Below are 24,816 nucleotides of genomic sequence, written 5' to 3' on the forward strand. Positions count from 1 at the left end.
TCATAGTCCAGAAAAACCCCAATCACTCAAATAGAGAATGGACTGCATGAACTAGTCCAGAGGGAATATTGCCAAAATCCATTGCTTGAGGGTGGTGACATAAGAGTATTTCTGGGGAAAGATTCTTTACACACACCTAAAAGATTCTTTACCTGTGTCTCCTATGTCTACCTACCAAAAATGCCTGCCAGCATCAAATGGCTCAGAACTGAGGACCTCTGGGTAAGAAGTATGTACCTGGGGATCATGAAGACCACTTGGTGCCTTATAAATTATACTTTTTCTATCTCTTGAGATTAAGAGACTTGGATGGGCAGTTTCAGGATCCAGGGTCAAATCTACCTGAAATGTGCTGATCATTTTATGCAGGCCAAAATAATGTGGAGGGAGGATGCAAATCTCCTTCTTTAATTCATATGGAAAGACTGCTGGGGTCTCTAAGTGTTCATACCTCTTACGGATACTTTCAATATCTGTGAGTAAATCCAGGTCTGTCTGGAAATACTTCTCTGCCATTTCACTTAACATATTATTTAACATGAACATATGGTTTGGGATTTGTCTTCTATTCTCAGTTTTTCTTCAACATCCTTCTCTTCCATAAGTAGATGGAATTAATTTGCTCTTGCTCTAATTCCAAGGAACACTTAAGTTCTTTATATTCATAGTGTAATTCCCTCTTCCAATATTCCATCTTCCTCATCACTTGCAAAGTTTTTGCAGTTTGATATTCATATCCCACTTTTGCATCTTCAATCTCCACACTCAGGTGCGCAGCATACCTTTGGAGCTTCCTCCTGTTACTAGCTGCAGCTACCTCAATGGGTATCAGGGGCTGATCCTCATAGTCTGATGAGGCACTACACTGAGGACACAACAGCTCCAGGTCCTCCTCACAGAACAGGGTCAGAACCTCATGATGCTTCACACACAGGGGTTTTTCTTCCTGCAGTTCCCTCTCCCTCCCTGTAGTGGGAATCTGCTTAACAATATCAGTTATGTGGCATAGTTGAGTGTTCTTCTTGAAGTTCCTGTCAGGGCAATGGTGGAGGCAGACAGGACAGGGAAAGATGTCCTGGAGATCTTCCCAGCGCTGCTGGATGCAGGAGCGACAGAAGTTATGTCCACACTCAGTGGTCACTGGGTCTCTCAGGTAATCCAGGCAGAGGGGGCAGCTGGCCTCTGCTTGGAGCTCGAGGAGGGAGGCTGCAAAGCCCATTGTGCAGTGCAGGTTTCTGTCTGAGGGGACTCTCAGCAGTTAGTATGAGCCTCCAGAACCTAGGACTAAGGACTGCTGTCTGCTCAGTTCTTGCTCTCTGTGGAAGGCAGCAGGAGCTTCTAAGAAGAGTTCAAGCCACCAGCAGATATTCAGTCTTCTTGTCATCCTCTAGTATATATATTAACACATTTTCTCAAGTGACATGGAATAATCGTGGTAAAACACCCAGGACCATCCAAGTCATATGGTTTCTGTGGATAAAACAAGATTGCATTTAAAAGTTCAGTCAACATCAATCCTTCCATTTCTGGAGGAAGAATGTGCCAGGTAGACAAAATCAGTTATTATGACAATATTTAAGGATGAGTTAGCAATAAAGACTATGATCTGTTTGCAACTCTAAATGAATTAGTCAATCTAAGCAAATTCATCATTGATCTCAACCATCACAAAAAGAGTGATCCTGGCCAGGTCCCCAGTTGGTCGGAGCATTTGCCCAAAGCCCAGGTCATGAGTTTGATTCCTGGTCCAGGCACATGTGAGAATAAACCAATAAATGCACGATTAAGTGGAAAAACAAGTCCATCTCTCTCTTTCTCTCTCCCTCTCTCTCTCTTCTCTCACTCTAAAATTCAAATCAATCAATAATGGAAATATATTTAAAAATGACAAGCATATCATAGAATTGCCAAAATAAGTACATAAAACTATTTATTAAAAAAATTTGTCAGAAAATTAACCTAAATCTCATCAAGCAAGGTCCAACTACCTATTTACAGGAAATTAAAGGGATGAAGAAATATGTGAAGGATTACCTGGTCAATTTTATGTGAAACTTGATTGGGCCAGTGGATGTCCTGGGTCACTGGTGAAACGCTAGTTCTGGGTGTGACTGTGAAGACATTTCTGGGAGTGATTAGTATTTGAATCAGTGGATGAGCAAAGCAGATGGCCCTGCCCCAGTGTTGGTGAGCATCACCCAATCCATTGGTCCATTGTAGGTCTGAAGAGAACGAAAACTGGAGGAACATTGAATTCACTCTCAGCTGGACAGAATAAGCCACCACAACCACATCTCCTCCTGGATGTTCCTGGTTTTCAGCACGTCAGACACAGACTGGAATCTGTACCATGCGTTCTAAAAGTCTTCAGCTTTCCAACGACACTACCATCTTCCCTATGTCTCCTGCTTACAAACAACAGATCATGGGACTTCCTTGCCTCTATAACCTTGTCAGCCAATACTTTTTAATAACTTTTTTTTTAAGATTTTATTTATTTATTTTTAGAGAGGGAAGGGAGGGAGATAGATAGAGAGAGAGAGAGAGAGAGAGAGAGAGAGAGAGAGAGAGAGACATCAATGTGCGGTTGCTGGGGGTCATGGCCTGCAACCTAGACATGTACCCTGGCTGGGAATCGAACCTGCGACACTTTGGTTCACAGCCCGCGCTCAATCCACTGAGCTATGCCAGCCAGGGCTTCCCAATAACTTTTTTTAGATGCATACTATTGGTTCTGTTTCTCTGATAAACCATCAGCAATATATTGAATAGGTAATCAGTAAAATCCAGGCTGTGACAAACTACTAAAAATTTAACCTCACTTCTTCAACACAAATATAAAGAAAAAATAAACATCTCATAGAGGGTGAATGTAGAAATTAAAGTAGACTTAAAAGCCATACTAAACCATTTGTTATTTGTTTGTTTTGGTGCACTGTTCCTGGAAGTGCTGCAATACCAGGCCCATGCATGGAGTGGATGCAGCAAGCCTCTATTCCATCTTCTAATTCCAAAACTCCATTTAATATATTGTCCTCGGATAGAGGAAGTATCAGATATTAAACTGATAAGAACAGGTATTACACTTGATCTTAGCCAAAAGGCCAAGAAGCAATGAAACTATTTTTATTTATAAACCTAATTTCATTTGATTTTGAAATACTTGGTCAAAATTCAATTGGGAAATTGGGTATCTGAGGATTTAAAAAATAATGATAATTATGTTACATTGAGATAATAAATGGCATTAGAAGTATGTGAATAAAGCATCTCTTTTAGAAATATATACTAAAAACTTTACAAGTGAAATCCTAGGGATTTCCTGTAAAAAAAAAATGGCAAAATGTTGGAGGGCTATAAGTGGAAATTGCAAAAAGATTACAATCCTAGCATGTGAGTTCTTCCTACACAAGATTATAATATTTTCTCTCCCATTCTGGATGCATTAAATATTCTATGATTTTAAAAATAATTAAAAAGATTTACCTTTTGAATTCAGTTTGCCATTTAAATAGAGCAGTGATTTTCTGCTCTATTTTAGCCAAGATGGTTATTTTTACTCTCTTCTTTAGACATTTCCTTTCATCTCAAAACTCTCAAATTCATTCCATTTCTTTCCTTCCCCACAGTTATTTTCAATCCACTCCCCTTTCTCCTCCACTCCAAATCCATTATCTTCTGCCCTGTTCTCACTTCCTCTCCCAACCAACAAATCTCCTAAATGGAGAAATACTGAGATTCAGGGAAGACCAAGGCAGGCATTGAAGTTCCACCTGCTTGTATGTTAATTTGGTTGGATTTAAGGCCTGAACTCAGACTACCTGTGTCATTGGGATTGGGTCTTTGATCCTGTTTTGTTTCAGAGATACATGGAACAAGGAAAAGAACGCTCACTTTCCCTTCCAGTTTGGTGTCAGCATACCCATAAATTTAGATAAACCTCTAGGAGTATCTGGTTTTACACAATAATAGACACTAGACACTGAGATATTCTAGAAGATTCCAACAGGCGGCTTCAGACCAGGGCCTCTAGGCTCTTTGCACATGGAGATATTGGTCACCACTCAAATCAGTTTGGTATCACAGTATCTGTATTTTCAGCAAGTGGTTTGATGACTTACAGCAAGGCTCACTGAGGGACATGAACAATAATAAAAGCATGTGTCTTAACTTGACTCCAAGTTAGGATTCCCTTGCAAGCTGCAGTCAAGGTCCTCCTATAGCAGCAGCACACAAGACCAATGCTTTCCCGGTGCTCCTGCCTCCCACTCCTGTATGGTCTGGACTCCCAGCTTACCTGGAATCAGCTGCTTTAGGTGAGTCTGTGAAGTGGGTCTCCAGGAAGTTTTTGAAGCTAGTCTCTAATCTAGTCTAGCACAGTATAATGTGACCATGGCATATCTATATTACCACTCAGTGGGTGGAACTATTTAGAACATTGCTCACCAAAATCTGGTGGCTTCTCCCTTGAGGAGGGTTTGCACAAGGGTGGGTGTGAGAGGGTGTTCACAAGTGCTTATAGATGGGGAGAGGGGGCGGGATCTCCTATGATCAGTTTATGCTAATAGAGATTAACCCTGTATTAATATGCACCATCTAATTTGCATGTCTGTAATGTCCCTTGACCTCAACACCCTTGAATCCCATCTTTGCTGAGGAAAAAAACAGAAAATAAAAGTAAAATCTTTCTTTCCATCTTGGCCCTGCATAATGGCTCCCTCCAAGACAGGAGAAGAGAAAAAACCACTGTGCCATCAAAGAGGTAGTAACACAGAATACACTATCAACATTCACAAGTGCATCCATGCAATGAGTTTCAAGAAGCAGTCCACTCTGGCTCTCAAAGAGACCCAGAAATATGTCATGAAGAGATGTGACTCCAGACAGACATGTTAATACTACGCACAACAAAGCTGCCTGGACTAAAGGAATAAGGAATGTCCATAGTGTGTTCTGGGGCAGTGTCCAGAAAACATAATGAGGATGAAGATTCTCCAAACAAGATCTAAGCCTTGGTTACCTATGTGCCTGTCACCACTTTCTAAAATCTACAAACAAGTAATGTGGATAAGCATTAACTGCTGACTGTTGAATAAAGTTATAAAACTGCAACAACAAAAAAGGTAAAATCATTACAAAAAAAGACAGAAATACAGAACTATTTCTTTGAAGAAAAATCTGACAAATATAATTGATCTCATTTGGCTTTACATTGAAGAAGCAGTGAATGCTTATGGCAATACATGCAATATACCTACGCATGTGAGTGTAAAAAACTCTCTAGACATACTTTTTGTGTAAAAAAGCAAAGTGTAGGGAGCATGTGAGATCTTGCCTTCCAACAATTGTCACCAATTTTGGCTCAAATAAACAGAAACATTAAAAAAAAGCAAAGTGTAAGACATAGAACATAGTTGCTCATATCACATTATTAACCAAGCAACATAAAATGTTGCGGACTGGTCTCAGACTGTAGATCCTCAGTCTGTTTAACAGGTTAGTTTCTCTCAGCCTGTTACAGAACAGAATGGGGGTGGGGGTTAAATGATATACTGTTACCAAAAGGACCCCCCCTTTTTTCTCCGGGGGTTTTCCCCTGAACTAGGATCGCTTTGCCTACTGCTAGAGGAAAGGTGTCTCTCAATGCCAGAGATTGGTGAAAGGAAAGGAATTATTTATTTAAAAGTTACACAGACTTAGAGTAATGACTTAATGTCTTCATTAAAATACTAACGTCCTTTAGAATACCCACAGACACACACAGTTCTTACTTCTCCCTCTACCCAGTCTGGGGTACCATATCTCAGGAAAAGAAGTAGGAGTCCATGATTCAGGCTCCCAGCACCATCAGTTGTGTCACCGCCATGATCTCCAGATAATCCAAAGCCATGTGGCACCTTCTCATGTTCCATCAGCAAGAGTCCTTTCATTCCTTTTCTTCCAGGTAAAGTCTCTCCTGCTTCCTAAGCCACGTGGCAAAAGGGAGCAACCCAAAGGTGTGTGGTCCTGACCTAGTATGGCTGCCACACCTGGGTTTAAATCCCTGTGCCAATCTTCCTCTGCAGCCCTGTTTCCAACTCCTCCCACAACCAGTTACACCTGCCAGCATTCCCGTATTTTTCCAGCCTTACTGGGCTGCCATAATAAGTCCAGGCAGGCATGTCCCCATGGTGTGGAGCCAATCATCTCCAAGCTCTCATGCAGGTGCTGTAACCAGGGGGAGTTGCTTCCCAGTTATATCCTGGGTTGAAGTCACTCCTATGCCCCTGGCTCAAAGCCTGGCCACAGCTATTTAACATATCTGTGAAACCAGTTGATGGTTATAGATGTGTTAAATGACCATGTCAGAGGTTAGCTGCAAAGCTGTTGCTATGCAAAACAGCTCTCAATGGCCCAGTTCCATGTGTCCCATCCCTCAGCTCAGACTGGTGGACATGAGGACATCATATATATTTTTTCTCTAGTATTTCTGGATATGTAGTGGGGTACATTGAAAGCCAAATGTACTTTTGGAGTCAAAAAGCACCCAAAAATTGCTGGAGACCATCAGGATCCAGGCTACTTCTCAGCCTTACAATTTTTATGTTTCTTCTGCAAATTTCAGGAATGTAGTGTTCATATACAATATAAACAACTTTTCTTCATTGATTTTACATTATAAATATGGTATGTCCTTTGCTTTTTTAACACTTTTTAAAAGTATTATATGGAGATATTTTTCAAATTTCCTTATGTAGATTCATTTCATGTTTTTATTTTTTCAGTATTTATTTGTGTGTGTGTGTATGTGTATTTTAAGAGAGTGGAAGAGAGGGAGAGAAACATCAATTTGCTGGAGATACATGAATCAGTTGCCTCTTGCACACTCCAAACTGGGGATATGACCAGCAACCCAGCATGTGCCCTGACTAGGAATGGAACCAGTGACTTTACGGTTCCCAGGCCGGTGCACAATCAACTTAGCAAAACCACCAGGCTTTCAGTTGTTTTAAAATACTCACTGCCTCTTCAATGTTTAAAAAAAGAGAGAGAGATTTGTGGTAGATTTTTTTCAGAAGAAACAGTGATATAATACTTTTATTTTGTGTAAATATAAGTGTATAGAATTTATAAGATTTTCATGTGTTTCCCAAGAGCAGTGGGGAATCACAAATAAAATATAGATAATATCAGAAAGTGAGGGACGAAACTGCTTGTCTCAGAGTAGCTAGAAAACAAACACAAATACACCATCCCTCCTGGGATCAGATTATCCCAGGAATCGTGCAACATACTAAGTACCACCATTATGGTCATGCCCAAGCCATTGAAATTTGGTTCTGGTGTCAAGACTGCTAATGGCACAAACACACCAAGAGGGTGTGAAATGGTTTATTATTCACTTAATGAGACCCTATGTGGTTGTTATACAGTGACAGAAAACAGCCGAATGGTATACTACTGTTATGTGGAAAGCAGAACTTGTAAGTGACGAACTTGCTGAGGAGAGTGATCCTCTGTGGCTGGAGACTCAATCCTCTATGCCCATCTTGTGGCTACTTTGAGAATTGCTGTTAATATACCATGCTTAACTGAAATTTAAACCTGTGGCATACTTGGGCTATTAAGTATCCATGGCAACTGAATTTTGAGTATATTGGATCATTGCAAGTGTGAAGTTCTTGTGTGAGTTCTGATCTAAACATACCTCGGCTCCACCGCTGGCTTCAAATGTCACAATAGTCTTTTAAGTAGCTCCTAGGCAATACATCCACAGAAATCCATCCCAGTTGAGGTTTTATCCCCATTCATCCCATTGAGTTTATGTATTTATGTATGTAGGTATTTATTTATTTATTTACTTATTTATGTATTTAAGTAATTTTTTATTTTAGAGAAGGGGAAGTAAGGAAGAAAGAGAGGGAAAAAAACATCCATGTACAAGAGAAACATCAATTGTTTGCCACTTGCCCACCTCCATCTAGGGACCCAGCCTGCAACCCAGGCACTTGTCCTGAATGGGAATCAAAACAGCAACCTTTCTCATAGCAGGCCAGTGCTCAATCCACTGAGCCACCCCAGCCAAGACTCATCTCACTGAGTTTAAACACTAGTCTCAATGATTCATTTTCTAACAAATTACCAAAATTTCAAAATAATACTGGTTTATTATTCTACCAAATAAAGAATGTTGCAAGGCTATTTTACCTAAAGGGAATATCTTCTTTATTGTGGGAATTTACTAAACCACCACTGTAGGATTATATATTGTAAATGTCTGTTAAATCTATTTACAAGTTACAGTCAAAGACTTTTAAACCTATAGTTGAAGACCACTAAATCGTCATTAATGGAAATTTCACTAATATCTAATTGGATCAGGAATTATGGCAAACAGTAGCTTTTCACCTCACAATACATGCATTCTTTCACACCCCTTGCAGACAATTAGAGGCTTGCAATTACTTCTAGAAAATAGAGTAAGAAAAAATGCATCTCTTCCTGGTGTTGGCCTTTAAGGCTCACTGTGCAATTTAATGCTCCCTCTTTCTCTAGTTGTAGTGAGCCAGTGCTGTGACAACCCATGACTGTGGGGGTTAGATTCCTGAGTAGGTAATGCAGCAGTGCGCCACACTGCACTTTATAGGAATGAATACTTGTTTTATTCTTGCTAAGCAACTGAGATTACCACAGCATGGCATGGCTACTGTGATCAGTGCAGGGGTCCCTTGTACCTCAAGGAAAACTGTGCTGAGCATCTTTTCAATTTTGAAGATAGACAAATAGTACAGAGATATACAAAGTAAAACTTTATTTCTTAACTCTATAAACAATACCCATACAGGCTTCCAAACAGGGGCATGTTCTAAAAGGTCAACAGTTTCACATGTTAAACATGAGTATGTGACATTTGGAGGATATATATGAAAGTGATTTTATAAAATATCAAACAAATAATTAAAATAAATAAAATAAAATAAAAAAATAATTAGAATTCCCCAAAATTATACAAAAAAATAATAAAAAGTAAATACAATATGATCCTTATTGAGACTTCTTAGGTCAGTTAAATGTGCGGCACAGCCTGGGGAGAACTCAGCAAAGCAGCACAAAGCTGAAAGGGCACCCTTGCCTAGCAAAGCAGAGCCTGTTACACACAAAGCCAGAGAACCCCCTGCTGGGGGCACTTCACATCTGGATAATCCTATTTGCATTGCCAATAGTGGTGACCACACTGTATAGTCAGGGTGGAAGTCATGAAAATTTGTTTCAAATGTTAAGACTGATGATGATTCACCATATACCAGAAGAGTATAAAACAGATTATTACTTACACAATGAGGTTTTGTGGGGAGAGTAGGGTGGATCTCAGACTATGTCCCAAAGTAACTGAGAGCACAGGGAAAAGGAACCAGCTTGTGGTGTTTATGGAGGTTACTGGGTGCTGGTGGTGGGAGGGTGCTGGCACCACTAGGGACTTGCTTGGTTGCAACTTCCCACCTGCACCCAAGGGTGGAGCACCTGGGCTTTCTCTTCAGCTTTCCCAGGTGTGAGTTAAGGGGAGCAGAGAAGCATGAGTCCCAAAAGCTTTCAACAGTCAAACATCCAAACTGGAATCAGAATCTTCATTATAATTGTTGCTTCCAAAACAAGGGAAGAAAATAACCACATACAAAACTGTCCTCCAAGTTTTTCATCATTTGTCTCTGATGATACTAATTGTAACAGATTTTGAAGAAGGTGCACTAGAGAAATAAGGCATAAGTTTTTCTGTAAACGTATCAGAGAATTTATACAAATATGACCTATTATTCATATTATAAAATGAAATCTCTCCCAACTCATAGTCCAGAAAAATGCCAACTTGCATGATATGTCCTCTACGGCATGTTCCGCATATACTAGCACAAAGCTCAATGTGCCAGCACCTACTGCGTGGTGATAGTGATATAAAAGCATTTCTAGGGAAAGATTCTTTACATATACCTAAAGACCATTCACCTGTGCCTCCTATGTCTACCTGCCAAAAATGCCTGCCAGCATCAAATGTCTCACAACTGAGGACCGCTGGGTAAGAAGCACGTACCTGGGGATCATGAAGACCACTTGGTGCCTTATAAGTCATACTTTTTCTGTCTCTTGAGATTAAGAGACTTGGATGGGCAGTTTCAGGATCCAGGGTCAAATCTACCTGAAATGTGCTGATCATTTTATGCAGGCCAAAATAATGTGGAGGGAGGATGCAAATCTCCTTCTTTAATTCATATGAAAAGACTGCTGGGGTTGCTAAATTTTCATACCTCTTATGAATACTTTCAATATCTGTGAGTAAATCCAGGTCTGTTTGGAAATACTTCTCTGCTATTTCAATTAACAGATTATTTAGCATGAGCATATGGTTTGAAATTTGCCCTCTATTTTCAGTTAGTTTTTCTCTAACATCTTTCTCTTCCACAAGTAGACTGGCATTGATTTCATCTTGCTCTCCTTTCAAGGAATTCTTAAATTCTTTACATTCATAGAGTAATTCTCTCCTGCAACTCTCCATCTTCTTCTGCACTTCAAAAATATTTGTCACTTGGTTTTCAAATCCCGTTTCAGCATCTTCCACCTCCACTGTCAGTGCCTCAAGATAATTTTTGAGCCTCCTTCTGTAACTAGCTGCAGCTACCTCAATGGGTATCAGGGGCTGATCCTCATAGTCTGATGAGGCACTGCACTGGGGACACAACAGCTCCAGGTCCTCCTCACAGAACAGGGTCAGAACCTCATGATGCTTCACACACAGGGGTTTTTCTTCCTGCAGTTCCCTCTCCCTCCCTGTAGTGGGAATCTGCTTAACAATATCAGTTATGTGGCATAGTTGAGTGTTCTTCTTGAAGTTCCTGTCAGGGCAATGGTGGAGGCAGACAGGACAGGGAAAGATGTCCTGGAGATCTTCCCAGCGCTGCTGGATGCAGGAGCGACAGAAGTTATGTCCACACTCAGTGGTCACTGGGTCTCTCAGGTAATCCAGGCAGAGGGGGCAGCTGGCCTCTGCTTGGAGCTCGAGGAGGGAGGCTGCAAAGTCCATTGTGCAGTGCAGGTTTCTGTCTGAGGAGACTCTCAGCAGTTAGTATGAGTGTCTAGGAGCTAGGAAGAGTGAGATGCTGACGTTTTCTCAGTCGTCGCTAACTGTGGAAGCCAGCAGGAGCTTCCAAGAAAAGTCCCAGCCACCAGCAGATATCCAGCCTTCTCGTCACCCTCTCCTTATTTAATGTCTTTTCTCCAACTGTAGATCATCTGGTCTCCTCATAGTCAAAAACCCAGTACAATCCAAGTCATATGTGGTTTCTGTGGACAAAAAATATTGTCATTTAGAGGACAGCTCAATCAGCATTAATCCTTCCATCCCTGTTTGAAAAGTACCTCAGAGTCCTAGCTGGGTAGCTCAGTTGGTTACAGCATCATCCAGGTACACCAAAGTTGTAAGTTTGATCCCTGGTCAGGGCACATACAAGAATCAACCAATGAATGTATGAATAAGTGAAACAACAAATTCATCTTTCTCTCTTTCTCTTACTCCTCCTCTCTCTCTAAAATCAATAAAGAAATTTAAAAAATAAAGCAAAAAGTATCTCAGGTAGACCAAAACAATATCATGACAATATTTAAGGAGGAAGAGTTAGCAGTGAAGACTATCATCTAATTTGCAACTCTAAAAGAATTAATCCATCTAGGCAAATTTATCGTTGGCCTCAACCATCACAAAAAGAGTGACAGATATCAGAACTGTTGAAGGAAGAAAATAACACTATTTATAAAGATGTTTTGCTAGAAAAATGAACCTAAATCTCATCAAACAGAAGCCTACCCACCTATTTACAGGAAATATAAGGGATGGAGGAACATGTGAAGGATCACCTGGTTAATTTTACGTGTCAACTTGATTGGGCCACTGAAAAGTCCCAGATAGTTGGTGAAACACTACTCGGTATAGCTGTGAGAGGACTTCTGGGAGAAACTATTATTTAAATTGGTGGATGAGCAAAGCAGAAGGCCCTCCTCAATGTAGTGGACATCATCCAATTCATTGAGGGCTTGAAAGGAACAAAATGGGGGGTAACGTTAAATTCACTCTCTGCTGGACTGAATAAGCTAGCATATCCATGTACTATCCTGCGTGCTCCTGGTTCTCAGCCCTTCAGACCCAGATTGGAATCTGTACCATTTATTTTCAGACTGTCAGGCCTTCCAACTACACCACTGTCTTTCCAGTCTCCTGCTTGCAGACTGAAGATCATGTGACTTCTTTGCCTCCATAACCTTGTTAGCCAACACTTGTAAATAAATCTCTTTCCAGAGACATATTATTTGTTCTTTTCTCTGGTAAACCTTTAATAGCACACTGAGCAAGTAATTAGTAAAATATGGACTGTGATATACTCTACTACAAATTCAACCATGTTTCCTGACACAAAAGTAAAAAGAAAATAAAAAAACCCATGGAGAAAGTATACAGGAATTAAAGTAAGTATAAAGGACATACTAACCGATTACAATGTATAAGCCCAGTTATATTCCATCTTCAAATACTTGATCAAATTTTAATATGGAAGTTGGATATCTGTGGATAAAAAATTAATGGCAATTATGTTAGATTGAGTTACTGAATGGTATTAGAAGTTTGTAAATTGTTTCTTTTGGAAAGTATAATAAAAAGTTTACAAGTGAACTCCTATGTCTTTGGATTTGTTTCACAAAAAACAGCAAGAACTTGGTAGGATTGTAGGTAAGGAATGGCAAAAGATTTGTAATTATAGCCCCTGGGTTCTTTACAGCTTGGTTCATTACACCTGGCTTCATTATAATATTCTCTCTCCTAGTATAGGTTCCTAAAATATTCTTTGATTAAAAAAAGGTGTTTTTTTTTTGTTTTTGCTTTTTGCCCTGAGTGGTGTGGCTCAGTGGGTTTTTCCTGCAAACCAAAAGGTTGCTGGTTCCATTCTAGTCAGGGCACATGCCTGGGTTTTTGTCCAGAACTCTAGCTGGGGGACAAGTGAGAGACAACCACCATTGATGTTTCCCTCTCTTTCGCCTTCCCTTCCCCTCTATCGAAAAACAAATAAATCAAATCTTTTTAGAAAGTTTTCCCCTCCAAAGATTTAGTTTTTGAATTCTATTTCAATGATTCTCTATTCTGTTCTAGCTAAGCAGTTCTCTTGTTCTCTTCTTTAAGCCTCATCTTTTCCCCCCTTCATCTAAATGCTCCCAAATCCATCCATCTTTGCGGTTTCAAACCAGTCACCTTTCTCTTCCACTCCAAATTCATCATCTTCTTCCTTGTTCTGACTTCACACCCACACTCAACAAATTGCCCAAATTGAGATAAACTCAGATTGAGGAAAGACCAAGGCAGGCCTCAATTCCATCTGCTTCTACATTTTGTGGGTTGGATTCCAGGTGTGATCCCAGACTACTTGTACCATTAGGTGTGGGTTCTTTGATCTCCCATTCTGTCAGGGACTGGAGGAACAAGGAAAATTACATTCACCTTCCCTTTCAGTTTGCTGTCAACATACACATAAACTTAAACAAACCTCTTGGGACATCTGGTTTTAAACAATAGGAATATGTGTGGCACAAAACTTAAGAATTTCTGAATAGTATTTCCAATTTTCTTAAGAGAATTCTTTCTTGGTATAACAAGAAATATACCTGGTCTTCGTCCCTGATTGCTGGCACACAGATCCTAAAGCCCTTGAAGTTTCCCGAGTGATAGTAGTGTATTTCAGCAGTTACAAGAAGCCCTCTTTTAGCACATCTGAGTTTACATTAATGATATGACAGCTTGGGCCAAGATGGACACACAGTAGCCTGGTCACCAGAAAGACCAATTGATGAGAGGATTAGAACTTTCAGCCCAACCCAATGAATTCTGGGGGCTGGAGATTAAGTTCTGTGAAAACAGTAAAAACTACTGACAGAGATTTGAAGAGTTTCTGTGTTGAGGAGCACATCCAAATGCTGGGAGGGTGGCACACACTCCAGTTTCACAAGGATAGAAGGTCCTGTCCTTAATATATTTCCAGATCTCCCCCTTTGTGCCTATTCATCTGGCTTGTCTTCTGCACCCTTTATAACAAAGGTGGTAAACCTAAGTAAACGCTGGAGTTCTGTTTCCTGTGAAATTAATGGAACCCAAAGAGGGGGTCGTGGGGACCTCTAATTAACAGTGGATCATAAGTGCAGGTAACAACCTGGACTTTGGACTGCCTTCTGCAGTGGGGCCAGTCTTGTGGGTTCAGATGCTGTGGGGTTTGACTCTATCTCTAGATAGGTAGTTTCAAATTCTCCCTGTCAGTGTCTGCTTCTTATAGGAGATTTGCTTGGTAAGGCATCATCCTTATTTGGATTGTTTAATTGTAGGTCTGCTGATTTGTCCTTGACACTGTCGAAATGTGTTTAATGTACACATTCACTCTGGAGTCCTTGAAACACCAAAAACAACAGAATTTCCCCAAATTCCAGTTGTTGCAGAGTGAAAAGGGAACATACGCACCTATGAAAACATCAGTAAATATTTAATCTTCCATTAAGTAATCAGATATATATACAAAAGCTTGAATAGGGAAGTACATCGAAAAAGAAACCGGAACAGCCATGAGCAGAGGCCCTGACACGCAGCAGGTCCTCACCTGCAGTGCCGGGACTTGCCCGCACCTGCCCCTGGCCTGGGCCAGGCGAGCGGCACACGTCAGGCCACCTCCACACCCGTAACTGCAACTGGCCCTCCCCCTACGGCCTGCTCCTCTGAACCACTAAATCATCCATCTGCCGCCAGAAAATCTGTCCCAAAATATCCAGTGAGTACATCCGCTTCTCCCACAGCCCGCCAAACGGCTCTGACGTGGCCAATTCCCCCCTCACCTCCTTCACCCACCACTGTGAGGCGCCAGTGCCGGCTCACCCCAGTTCGCACCCCACCTCGGTGGTCCCCACTTCGTTCCGCCCCAGAACCTAGAATCGGGGTCCTTCCGTCAGTCTCGCTCACCCGGATGCGCTCACCCCGACGGCCTCACACGGCGGTTTCCGCTGGGCGCGGCTTCTGCGCAGAGAGGAGGAGCTGAGCTGAGACCCTAAGGCCTAGGGGGCGCTGTCGGCTCCTCCCTCCCCGCAGAGCAAATGGTGTTTCTCATCCAGGTCAGAGGGCACAGGGCAGCCCCACCTCTCCGCTTGCCATCCGGAACTAGTGGCTTTCCAATCCGGTAGTCAGCGGCCCGGAAGTGACTGGCCCTTTGGGACATTTCCCATTTTCCTCTCCGACTGCATCTGCCAAGTTTTCACCTCTTGTTCCTCCTGTACTTAGTCTCCCTTCTAATTCCATCAATGACCTGGTTTCTGAATCCATGGAATATTTTGAAAAGCCCTCGTTTTGTCTTTTCTCAAATGAAATTGCCTAGAAGTTTCTGCCTGTTTCTTTGGAGGTTGTCCTAATACCTTCCGCCCCTTAAAGGAGGTGTTTCGAGAATCTGTCCTTGTCTTCGTTTTCTGATTCACAAAATCATTCTGCAATTCCCAGCCTCCATAGGTTCACGTGCGGCAGACAAGCTCCCAGTAGCACCATCTCTCCTTTTCCTGTTCATTCAGGAGATGGGGACTTTGTAGGAGTGTGGAAAGAAGGTGAGGGAGGAGCTGTTGCCCAAGGTTGGTGTGTGCAGTGCTTCAAAAGAAATGCCAATATTCAATAGATCAGAGTTTGGAGCAAAGACAAGTTGATTGGTTGAGAAGATGGGGGACTGAATTCTCAAATCCATCTGAAGAGCATCTGGAACCCAGGCGTCTTTTACTGTTAAGGGAAGGAAGGAGGGACAAGGTGTGGGTGCTGGCCCTAGCCAGGTAGGCTTGTTTCAAAAGGGATCCAAGGAATACTGCAAAATATGGAGACTCGTAAATTTTTGGGAAACAGTTTCCACCTCCGCTGACCAAGGGGTCTGCTAATTCTTCTAATTAGCGTGTCGATAGCAGAAGCTATTAGCTTGCAGACCATTAGAGAGGGGAAGCATTTCATTCTGTTACAGGACTGTGACTGGGCAGTGCCATAACAGCTCTAGTGAACAGGTTTATCTGGGTGGAATGCATCAGAATTTTGCCTTTAGGAAGTATAAGGTATAGTTTGTTTGTTTGTTTGTTTGTTTGTTTTTAAAATAAATCTTCCTGGTGCTTCTGACCTTTTGTGAGATCCTCAGTTAATTTTGAATCTCCACATACAGATTTGATCATTGTCAGGCTCTGCCCCTTCATTGACAGCTCTCATTCAGATATTCACTCATCAGGAGTACAGGGCTCACTGCCCATGGACTGTGACTAGCAGCCTGGAACACAGGGATTACAGCACATCCTCCACCAGCAAGGAGAGAGGTGAGCCATAGAATGAAGGTTTTGGCCTCCTTTTTATGACAATAGCCGTCTACTCTGAGGAGAGTATAAAGATTATCTTTAATTAGGAACACAAATGCCTTTATTCCAGAACTATCTTCTGGAAAGGTTTTTAAAGGTAAAGTGATATCCCATGTATTATGGTAAAGATTCACATGGCAGAATGGTTACACAGAGACTTTCTCTCCTCTATTTGCTTGTCTAGAGGAATTCCCACTTAATGGCTTTTTGAAGAAACTTCCAAATAGTCTACACCAGATGTTGATGTGATTTATATTTATGTATTTGTCTAGAGAACGTTCTCCTTGTATATCTTCAAATGAGAACCACCTACGTATTCTACAACTGTCTATGTGTCACATACTTTCATCCTCTATCAGCACATTGTTTTAAACGTGTTCCCACCTTTAAAGACTGGATGTGAAATAGTATAAACATTATAGATGTTTTCTGAAGAATTTGTAGGTCATCTCCTCTAGATTAATGTTTCCCACAATGTACTTTACTTGTTTAGTTTATTCTCTGAACATAGCTAAACAAAACAATAAATAAAGTTATATTTTATTATTGAAGCAATGCCTTTGGGTATTTTATTGGTAATTGCATTGAAGCTGTAGTTCAAGCTGGAGAAGATTGACACCTTTATTGTATTGTCTTGCAATCCATATGTGTGTGGTATATTTTTACATTTTAAAAGTTTTCTTGTCTCTTTTTACTGAATAAGAAGCCCTTTGTATCTCTAACTGGTGTGGCTCAGTGGGGTGGACATTGCCCTGATGTCCAAAAGGTCACTGGTTTACTCCCCATCAGGCCACATGCTTGGGTTGTGGGCCAGGTCCCCAACTGGGTAACTAACTGGTCTGATCAATATTTCTCTCCTCCTTCATTTCTCTCTCTAAAAATAAATAATTTTTTTTAAAAAAGAAGACCTTTGTAATGTTTGTGATTTGATCCTAATATTCTTCATATTTAGACCTAGATTCGTTATGATTTGTTTTATATTTTGACACAATTGTATCAGATTCAATTGAAACATTTTATGTTTCTTTTTTACTCACATGTGAATATACTTATTTGTTGTTCACATATGAATATTGATCTTTTATATAATTCTTGCTAAAAATCCAGTAAAGTCTTTATAATTTGTCTGTAGTTTCATTGGGTTTTCTTTTTCTTTTTAAATTTATTTTTTATTTATACTTTACATTCAATGTTATTTTGTATTAGTTGTACAGCATAGTGGTTAAGTAATCCATATACTTTACAAAGTGTTCCCTGCAATATTTCCAGTGTTATTGGGTATTCTAAAAGATATTGAACTTAATGACAATTTTGTTTCTTTCATTGTTAAGACTTTTTTTTAGCATCACCTACTGAGCTCACTAGAATCTCTGAGGACTACACCATTGAGCTCTCAGACTGTCAGCATCCCAACCCATTCCCTAATAAAAAGACAATTAACATTAAGTCTTTATAAAAGTCAGTCTAATGAAGAAAAAGTGGAGATGGAATAGCTTTCAAACAATGAAAACTGGACATTTTGTGTAATTTAAATCATTTTATTTCTGAATATATAATAATGGTATTGGGATCCTATAAGATACATCCTCATCTGTAGGATGTGAAAGTTTAAATGGTCAGTGGGAAACTGTCATGGCATCTGAAACTTACCTTCAAATGCTTTAGCTAAATGAAGTTATAGATAAAAATAATGGATATATAGAATTGCAGCAGCAAAGCAAATGTTCATTGGGCAATCTAAGGGATGAGTACAGACATGTTAACTATACTACTATTAAAAAAAATTTTTTTTTGCAGATTTAAATTTTATTAAGAATGTGTGCAAAAATAGTGTTCGCTCCGAGAGAGATGGATTGGTGGAATTAAGTAAAATGTTTAGTTGAAACAGACTCAGATACACTCATTTTTTTAATTATATCCTTTTGTGCTGTATAAATTACCTTGTACAAAAAATTAGTAAAGATATATTTTTAAATCATGCAGAACAATTCCCTTCCCATGCTCCCCCAGTTTCCTTCCATAAAATCAGAATGTTGGAAAAGTTTTACCTTATATGATGTGTATCCATCGAGTAAAAATATGCATAAGTTCTAGGCACTTCCATTAGTCTATAGAGAATAACATACCTTTTTTTTAAAAGAAAAAAATCTAAAAGTAAGGTTTTGAAATCAATAACTCCTAAAGTCTCTTTGTACTTAAAGTTTTTTATAGCTTACTAATTCCTTATCCATTTTTTTATGGAACACCGATCTAATGTTAGTATCATTTATGGGATAACTATTTTGTGTCTCTTACTAAGATAATACATATCCTCTTCTATTATGAACACCATCACTGTAATTTTTGTCTGTGAAGGGAAAAAAAGAGGTTCTATAGATAGTAGCCTCACAGGGTGATCTAATCGCAAACTTCTGGCTGGACAGGTCAGGGTGGGTAGTCATGCCCCAGGCATATAACTTCTTTGCTTATCTTTGCCTTAAACAAGCCCTGTTTATTGTTTCTGTGCATCTAGGGTAACACATCTTTGAAATCCCCACCTTGCTTTCTCCCACCTTCATGTAATAGTCCTTACCTTCTCTCCTTAATTTCAAATGCATAAAAGAAACACACTTTTTTCTGTGGAGTATTTGAGTTCTTGCTCCCGGGCATATGTCCTCAGTTTGACTCAAATAGACTCATAAAAATTCTTCACAAAGAAAAAAGAAATTCCTTACAAGTTTGGCTGTTTCATGACATGGTTTACATTTTTTTTCATAAAAAGAATCTGAAGTTCATAGGAATTAAGTAAGTTTCCCTAGGACACCTAGCTAATAAATAATAACAGCTCAAGTTCCTTATGTCTCCCATGTACATGGCATGTTTCTAATCTTTCCATTTGATAAATAATTGCTTTCATGGGAATTGTATTATAAATCAAGATTTTCTTTTTCTTTGATTATTTTTTTGAGAGAGCATTCTTAAATTGTTACTTACCAGGTCAAACGATAATGAAAAGTACAGATCTCTAAGCATTTTGAAAGAGGTTGTGGCAGCACAAAGAAGCAACATTCCATCTCTGTGGCTCCCAGAAAGTCTCCATGCTAAGCCTTCCTTTCAACTTTTGTTTGTGGGAGACAATTCTCTTCTGCAATCCAGAATTCTTGTGATGTTCCCCTGGGATATTTGAGTAAACCACAGAGCACAGGGTCTCTAACTTAGTAAAGCACTCAGTGAATGGTGGCTTTTATTTGAAAACGTAAGGGTGAAAAATACTGGAGGAAACATTGATCTACCAGAAAGTATAGCCTATTGGTTCTTTAAATACATTCTTTTTCTTGGAGACAATGATTCCAGAATCTGAACCATTGAAACCAGAGGGCAACCAAGTCTGGGGCTCATGTTGCCTGTCACCGCTCAGCCAAAAAGCAGAGGCAGGGATTGGATGATAATTGTGATTTTGTTAATATCAGAAGCTAGAAATCTGAGAAGGTGGCAGGTTAAACCCTAACATCTACCTTATCTTGAGCTATCAGAAGTAAGTTTATATAAAGGAAACATAGGAATTAGGGAAGGGGGAATTCCTAAGGGGATCTCGGGGGGTGGGGGGATGGGGGTGGGGGGTGGGTTAGTATTCTAGGGGGAATTCCTAAGGCGATCACTTGGGGGGGCGGGGGGCGCCCCCTGCCCCCCCTCGCCGCCCCCCCGCTGACAGGGGAGTCCACAGCTTCTTCCCAAGCTGGCTCCTTTGTTCCGGTGTGACCTCTCCACTTGCATTAGAATTGCTCTCTTTCTCTTCGCCAGAGGCCTGTGGTTTAAGGCCAGGGAGGTTATGGATTCTCTGATTAGGGAGGAAAGGTATAAATCTTTTACTCTCAAGTGTCCTTGGTTAGGGGAGATAGGTCTTGCCATTCACTAGCTGGCTGTAAATTGCTCAAACTGTTTGGCCTTGTTAATTTTTTTGTCTCAGTTTTGTGATTCTGCTTCCCAGGAATATTCCTAGTTTCTTACTATCCTGTCTCACCATCAGCTGCTGTCTTCTTGGTGGGAGCTTCACAGTTTCTCTTCTGTGTGCTGGACGGGTCCAGAGTCAGTCTCCATAAACTTCCCCTACCCAGGGCGGGGCAGGGTCGGGGAAGATTCTGCAGTCAAAGGAACAGGTTACAGCTTGTTGTGAATATGCAGGGAGCAAGGGAGGGACTCAACCCAGACCCCTGAAACTGAAGGGTAAAGCCCCCCCATTCCTTGTATTGCACAATGTTGAGATTAAACACCCTGAAGAGAGTGTGAAAGTGGGGTCCAGAGTTACCTTCCTGGGTGAGAGATGAATGGGCCTCAGCCTTTCAGATTTCAGTTTCCTCAGCAGGGGAGATGGGATTAAATGGCATTGAGAGGATCAGCAGAAGATTACAAAGGCACAAATGACATTATGCCTATGAACACAAGTGCTGGGCTCTCCTGGCCTGATTGAATCACAGGAGAGTCCTCTTCCTACCAAGCAGCATCTCTGATCATCCTCTCATCCTGTTACAGAACCCAGGGGACCAAGGGCAATATACTGTTATCGAAAGGACCCCCTACCGGGCTCAATTGTCGGCCGCCTTATAGGAAAGGCATCTCTCAATGCCAGAGATTCGTGAAAAGGAAAGGAAATGTTTATTTAATGCTATAGAGACTTAAAGTAGTGACCTAATGTCTTCATCAAAATCCCAAGTCCCTTAAAACACCCACAAACACACACAGTCCTTCCTTCCCCCCTTTGCCCAGTCTGGGGTACCATATCTCAGGGAAAGAAATAGAAGTCCGAGGCTCAGGCAGCCTCCGGTTCTTCCCAGGAATCTGTGCTCAGCTGGTAGGCCCCCCTTGTTCCTGGCACCATCAGCTGTGTCAATGGGATCCCTGCTAAAGCCAGGTGGTGGTTCCCCCTACCAAAGCTGCGGGGGTCCCCACTCTGGCAAAGCCGTGTGGCTCTCCTTCACTGCCACAACCAAATGGCAATTCTCTCTCAGGACTGAGAGAGTCTACACTCTGCTAAAACTGAGTGGTTCTCTCCAGCACTGGCTATGGTCCTCCCTCTGTACTGCCACAGCCTTGTGGTTCTCCCCCCTTAGTGGCTGTGGTCCTCTCTCCAATGGCTGCCGAGTCTAGGTTTAAATCCTCACGCCAATCTCCCTCTGCAGCCCCATTTCCGACTCCTCCCACAATTGGCTACACTTGCCAGCACTCTCATATCCTTCCAGCTTCACTGGGCTGCCATTGTGAGTTTGGGCAGGCATGGCCCCATGTCATGGAGCCAGTCATCTCCAAGCTCTCACACAGGTGCTGTAACTAGGGGGAGTTGCCTCTCAATTACATCTTGGGGGAAGTTACTTCCATCCTCCTTGGCTCAGAGCATGGCCACAGCTATTTAACATATCTATGCAACCAGTTAAAGGTTATAGATATGTTAAATGACCATGCCAGAGGTTAGCTGCAAAGCTATTACTATGCAAAACAGTTCTCAATGGCCCTGCTCCATTTGTCCCTTCCCCCAGCTCACACCTGTGGGGGAAGGGGTGAGCACATCCTAATATTTCCTGGACACCTTGAGTTTTGGACCCCATTCCAAATCCCTTTTTGGGGCCCCCTATAACATTGCCACCCTGGCCCACCCCTTCCTCAGCCAGGGAGAAGCCACTGGTCTCTAGTGGTTGTGGTCTCTAGTGGTTGTGGTCGGGGTCCTAATACCCCCATTCTCCTAGTGGTGTGTATGTATATATATGTCAGGGTTACAGTGCCAACCACATGATCTGGTGTCAGACTGACTTCAAAGACTTTTCTAGCAGACAGGTGTCAGCAACCACACTTACCTGCCCAGGGCCACTGGCTCAGGTGAGTTAGGAGATGGGACCCTGTGGATGCAGGAGGTAAGATGGGTGGCTTCCTGGGATCTGCTCTGTGCCCAGCTAAGACAGGCTAAGACATCATACCTCGAAAGGGAATCCAAATTTGAGTTCGGTTTATTTTATTTATTTATTTGTATTTATTTTTCAATTACAGTTGTCATTATTAGTTCCAGGTGTACAGCAGAGTGGCTAAACATTTATATACACCTTATGAAATGATATTCCATAAGCATAGTACTCTCAACACCACACACAGTTATTACATTATTAACTAATATTTTCTGTGGGGTTTGGCTTACTTATAAAAAATAAAAAACATGAGGTTTATTATGGTTTCCTGGGTCCTTTCAGAGCCTTGTCCTAAATCACTGAAATGCTTGGTAACAATGTGGATACCCAGATCTGAGCTTTGAGGGGCTGGAAAGGGGAATTTCTGTGTGTGATAAAGTGATGGTGAGTGTCCTCAGAGATCGATCTCACAGAGGCACCCACAGCAGCCAGTTCCAGGTGAACTGGGAGAGGGGGTGAGGTGGGGGTGAGGTGGGGACAGGAGGCAGGAGCCTTGGTTTCCTGAGCCCAAGCTCTAGCAAGGCCTTGACAGTCTTCACAAGGGAATCCATGCTTTTATTATGGTTTGGGTTCCTCAGTGAGCCTTGTCTTAAGCCATCCAGATGCTTGCTAAAAATAGAGAAACCAAGATCCCAGCCTGACCTGATGGGTGACTAATACCTGTGTGTGACAAAGCGCCAGAGGGTCTGGTCTGCAGCTACCTATGGAACCCCTTCTAGGACGTCTCAGTGACAGTGGGTTTGTGTTCAGTGGGGATAGGTGGGGGCATTTGGTTGGTGTACAGGAGGTGAGTGGAGAGAGCAGAGTCTTGGCCCTGATATGCCTAACGCTTAAATCCTGTGTCAATTTGGTCTTCCTTAATCTCATCATCTGCTTACTTGCAGACACTCTTGAGTGTTTAAGTAGGTAGTCCAGCACACCGAGTTTAAGTGGGACACCCAGGAGCTTGGGCAGAGTTTAGTCATTACATAGGCAATCAGGCCAGGGACTAAGATAACAATCGTGGCAGAGATAACATGGTTACAGTTCCACAGGAGTACAGATCTCCAAAACCTGTGTGAGTTTGCAGAAGTCATAGAGTTAAAGGGAGAATTCACAATCCTGTCCTTACTGTTCTCCAACATTGTGTTGGAGAAGTGACCCATCACGGATTCAGGGGAAGCTGGGATCAGAAAGAAGGGACAAATGAACTGGGAGCTGGCTGAAAGCACTGGAGACAACAAAGGGGATCTGTTGTACAAGGTACTGGATCGGGGAAAGCTGAACCTGCTGGAAAAGGGAAGGAAGGTGAGAGGTGCAGAGAGCTTGGTGCTGGTAGAAGCCGGAGCTCAGCGAAGGACTGTGGTCTGGAGGTGGGAACAGCAGTCCTGTAGGGGAGGGTCGTCATTAGATTCCTGCCATTGGAGGATAGATGAGGGGAGGCCTCCCCCAGTGAATGCTGATGGATTCGGCAGTTGGAGGGAAGTTCTGGTAGCCAGAGGGACCAGATGGTAGCTTTGTCAAGAGGTGCAGTGGTGACCACAAAAGACATATGGAAAGTCTGGGTATTACTAGATACCATTGAGTACTTTCTCTGTGCCGGGCTGGCTGCTAGGCACATTTTCCTCTCCATAAATCCTTCCTAACTTGTCCAAGGTCACGTGGCCATGAATGGGGGTGCCAGGATTTCAGGCCTGACAGCTCCACTCGAGTCTTTTTAAATCATGGCAGTCACATGTAGTACAAAGAACAAGGTCTCTTGTTGATCACTTTGATGTCTCTGGGATTTTTTTCTATTTTTTAAAAAGATTTTAATTATTTATTTTTAGAGAGAGGGGATGGAGGGAGAAAGAGGGAAAGAAACATCATTGTATGAGAGAGAAACATCAATCTGTTGCCTCTCTCCTGTCACCAATTGGGAACCTGGCCTGCAGCCTAGGCATGTGCCCTGACCAGCAATTGAACCAGAAAGTTTTGGTTACCACCACCTGGAAGGCTTTCTCATGTTCCTCCCAATCACTAGGCCGATGCTCAAACCACTGAGCCACACCAGCCAGGGCTGGAATTTTCAAAATGACCTGCTTTGATTTCATGATCGGTCATTTGTTTCTATGATTAATCTCCATTACCCATCTTTATATCCACTATGGTTTGGTTGAGTTTCTCTGTGTAGGAGCTATTTATATGGTTTGACAAAATATCAATTTTCTGATTTTCAGTCATACAGATGGCTTTCTCAAAGAGAATTAAAATATTTTACCATAATTTACTCTTGTAAACTACAATTTTATTATCACTTTTACTTTTAATAGACTTACAAACAGGTAGTTGCGTGGGCCTGTAACTCTACACCACTACCCATTTACGAAATCAATTATTACCACCACCTGGAAGGCTTTCTCATGTTCCTCCCAATCACTAGCCTGTCCCTCCTCCCCAAACATTAGCTGAAGCTGACCAACTTGTAAAGTAGATTTTTTTGTTTTTT

At 41.6% G+C, this 24,816-nt stretch overlaps 2 protein-coding genes and 1 non-coding gene across 3 annotated transcripts; all 3 read right to left on the reverse strand.

Annotated features, from left to right (window-relative positions):
• Window positions 1-571: 571 nt before the first annotated feature.
• On the reverse strand, window positions 572-1,219 carry LOC123813955 (putative tripartite motif-containing protein 61). Its single transcript, XM_045831403.1, has one exon. It carries the CDS (start codon window positions 1,217-1,219, stop codon window positions 572-574), a length of 648 nt encoding a protein of 215 aa, XP_045687359.1.
• Window positions 1,220-2,925: 1,706 nt separating this feature from the next.
• LOC123814218 lies at window positions 2,926-3,116 on the reverse strand. The gene has a single exon (XR_006784848.1). It is a non-coding gene; the product is annotated as a U2 spliceosomal RNA (small nuclear RNA).
• Window positions 3,117-5,031: 1,915 nt separating this feature from the next.
• On the reverse strand, window positions 5,032-11,053 carry LOC123813957 (putative tripartite motif-containing protein 61). Its single transcript, XM_045831406.1, has 2 exons — window positions 10,067-11,053; window positions 5,032-5,106 (listed from the first exon to the last, which is right to left on the reverse strand). The coding sequence occupies exons 1-2, from the start codon at window positions 11,051-11,053 to the stop codon at window positions 5,032-5,034; spliced, it is 1,062 nt and encodes a 353-aa protein (XP_045687362.1).
• Window positions 11,054-24,816: the final 13,763 nt, after the last annotated feature.

This window comes from Phyllostomus hastatus, unplaced genomic scaffold, assembly GCF_019186645.2.
Source record: "Phyllostomus hastatus isolate PE091 unplaced genomic scaffold, TTU_PhHast_1.1 phas_contig_159, whole genome shotgun sequence".
NCBI lineage: Eukaryota > Metazoa > Chordata > Mammalia > Chiroptera > Phyllostomidae > Phyllostomus > Phyllostomus hastatus.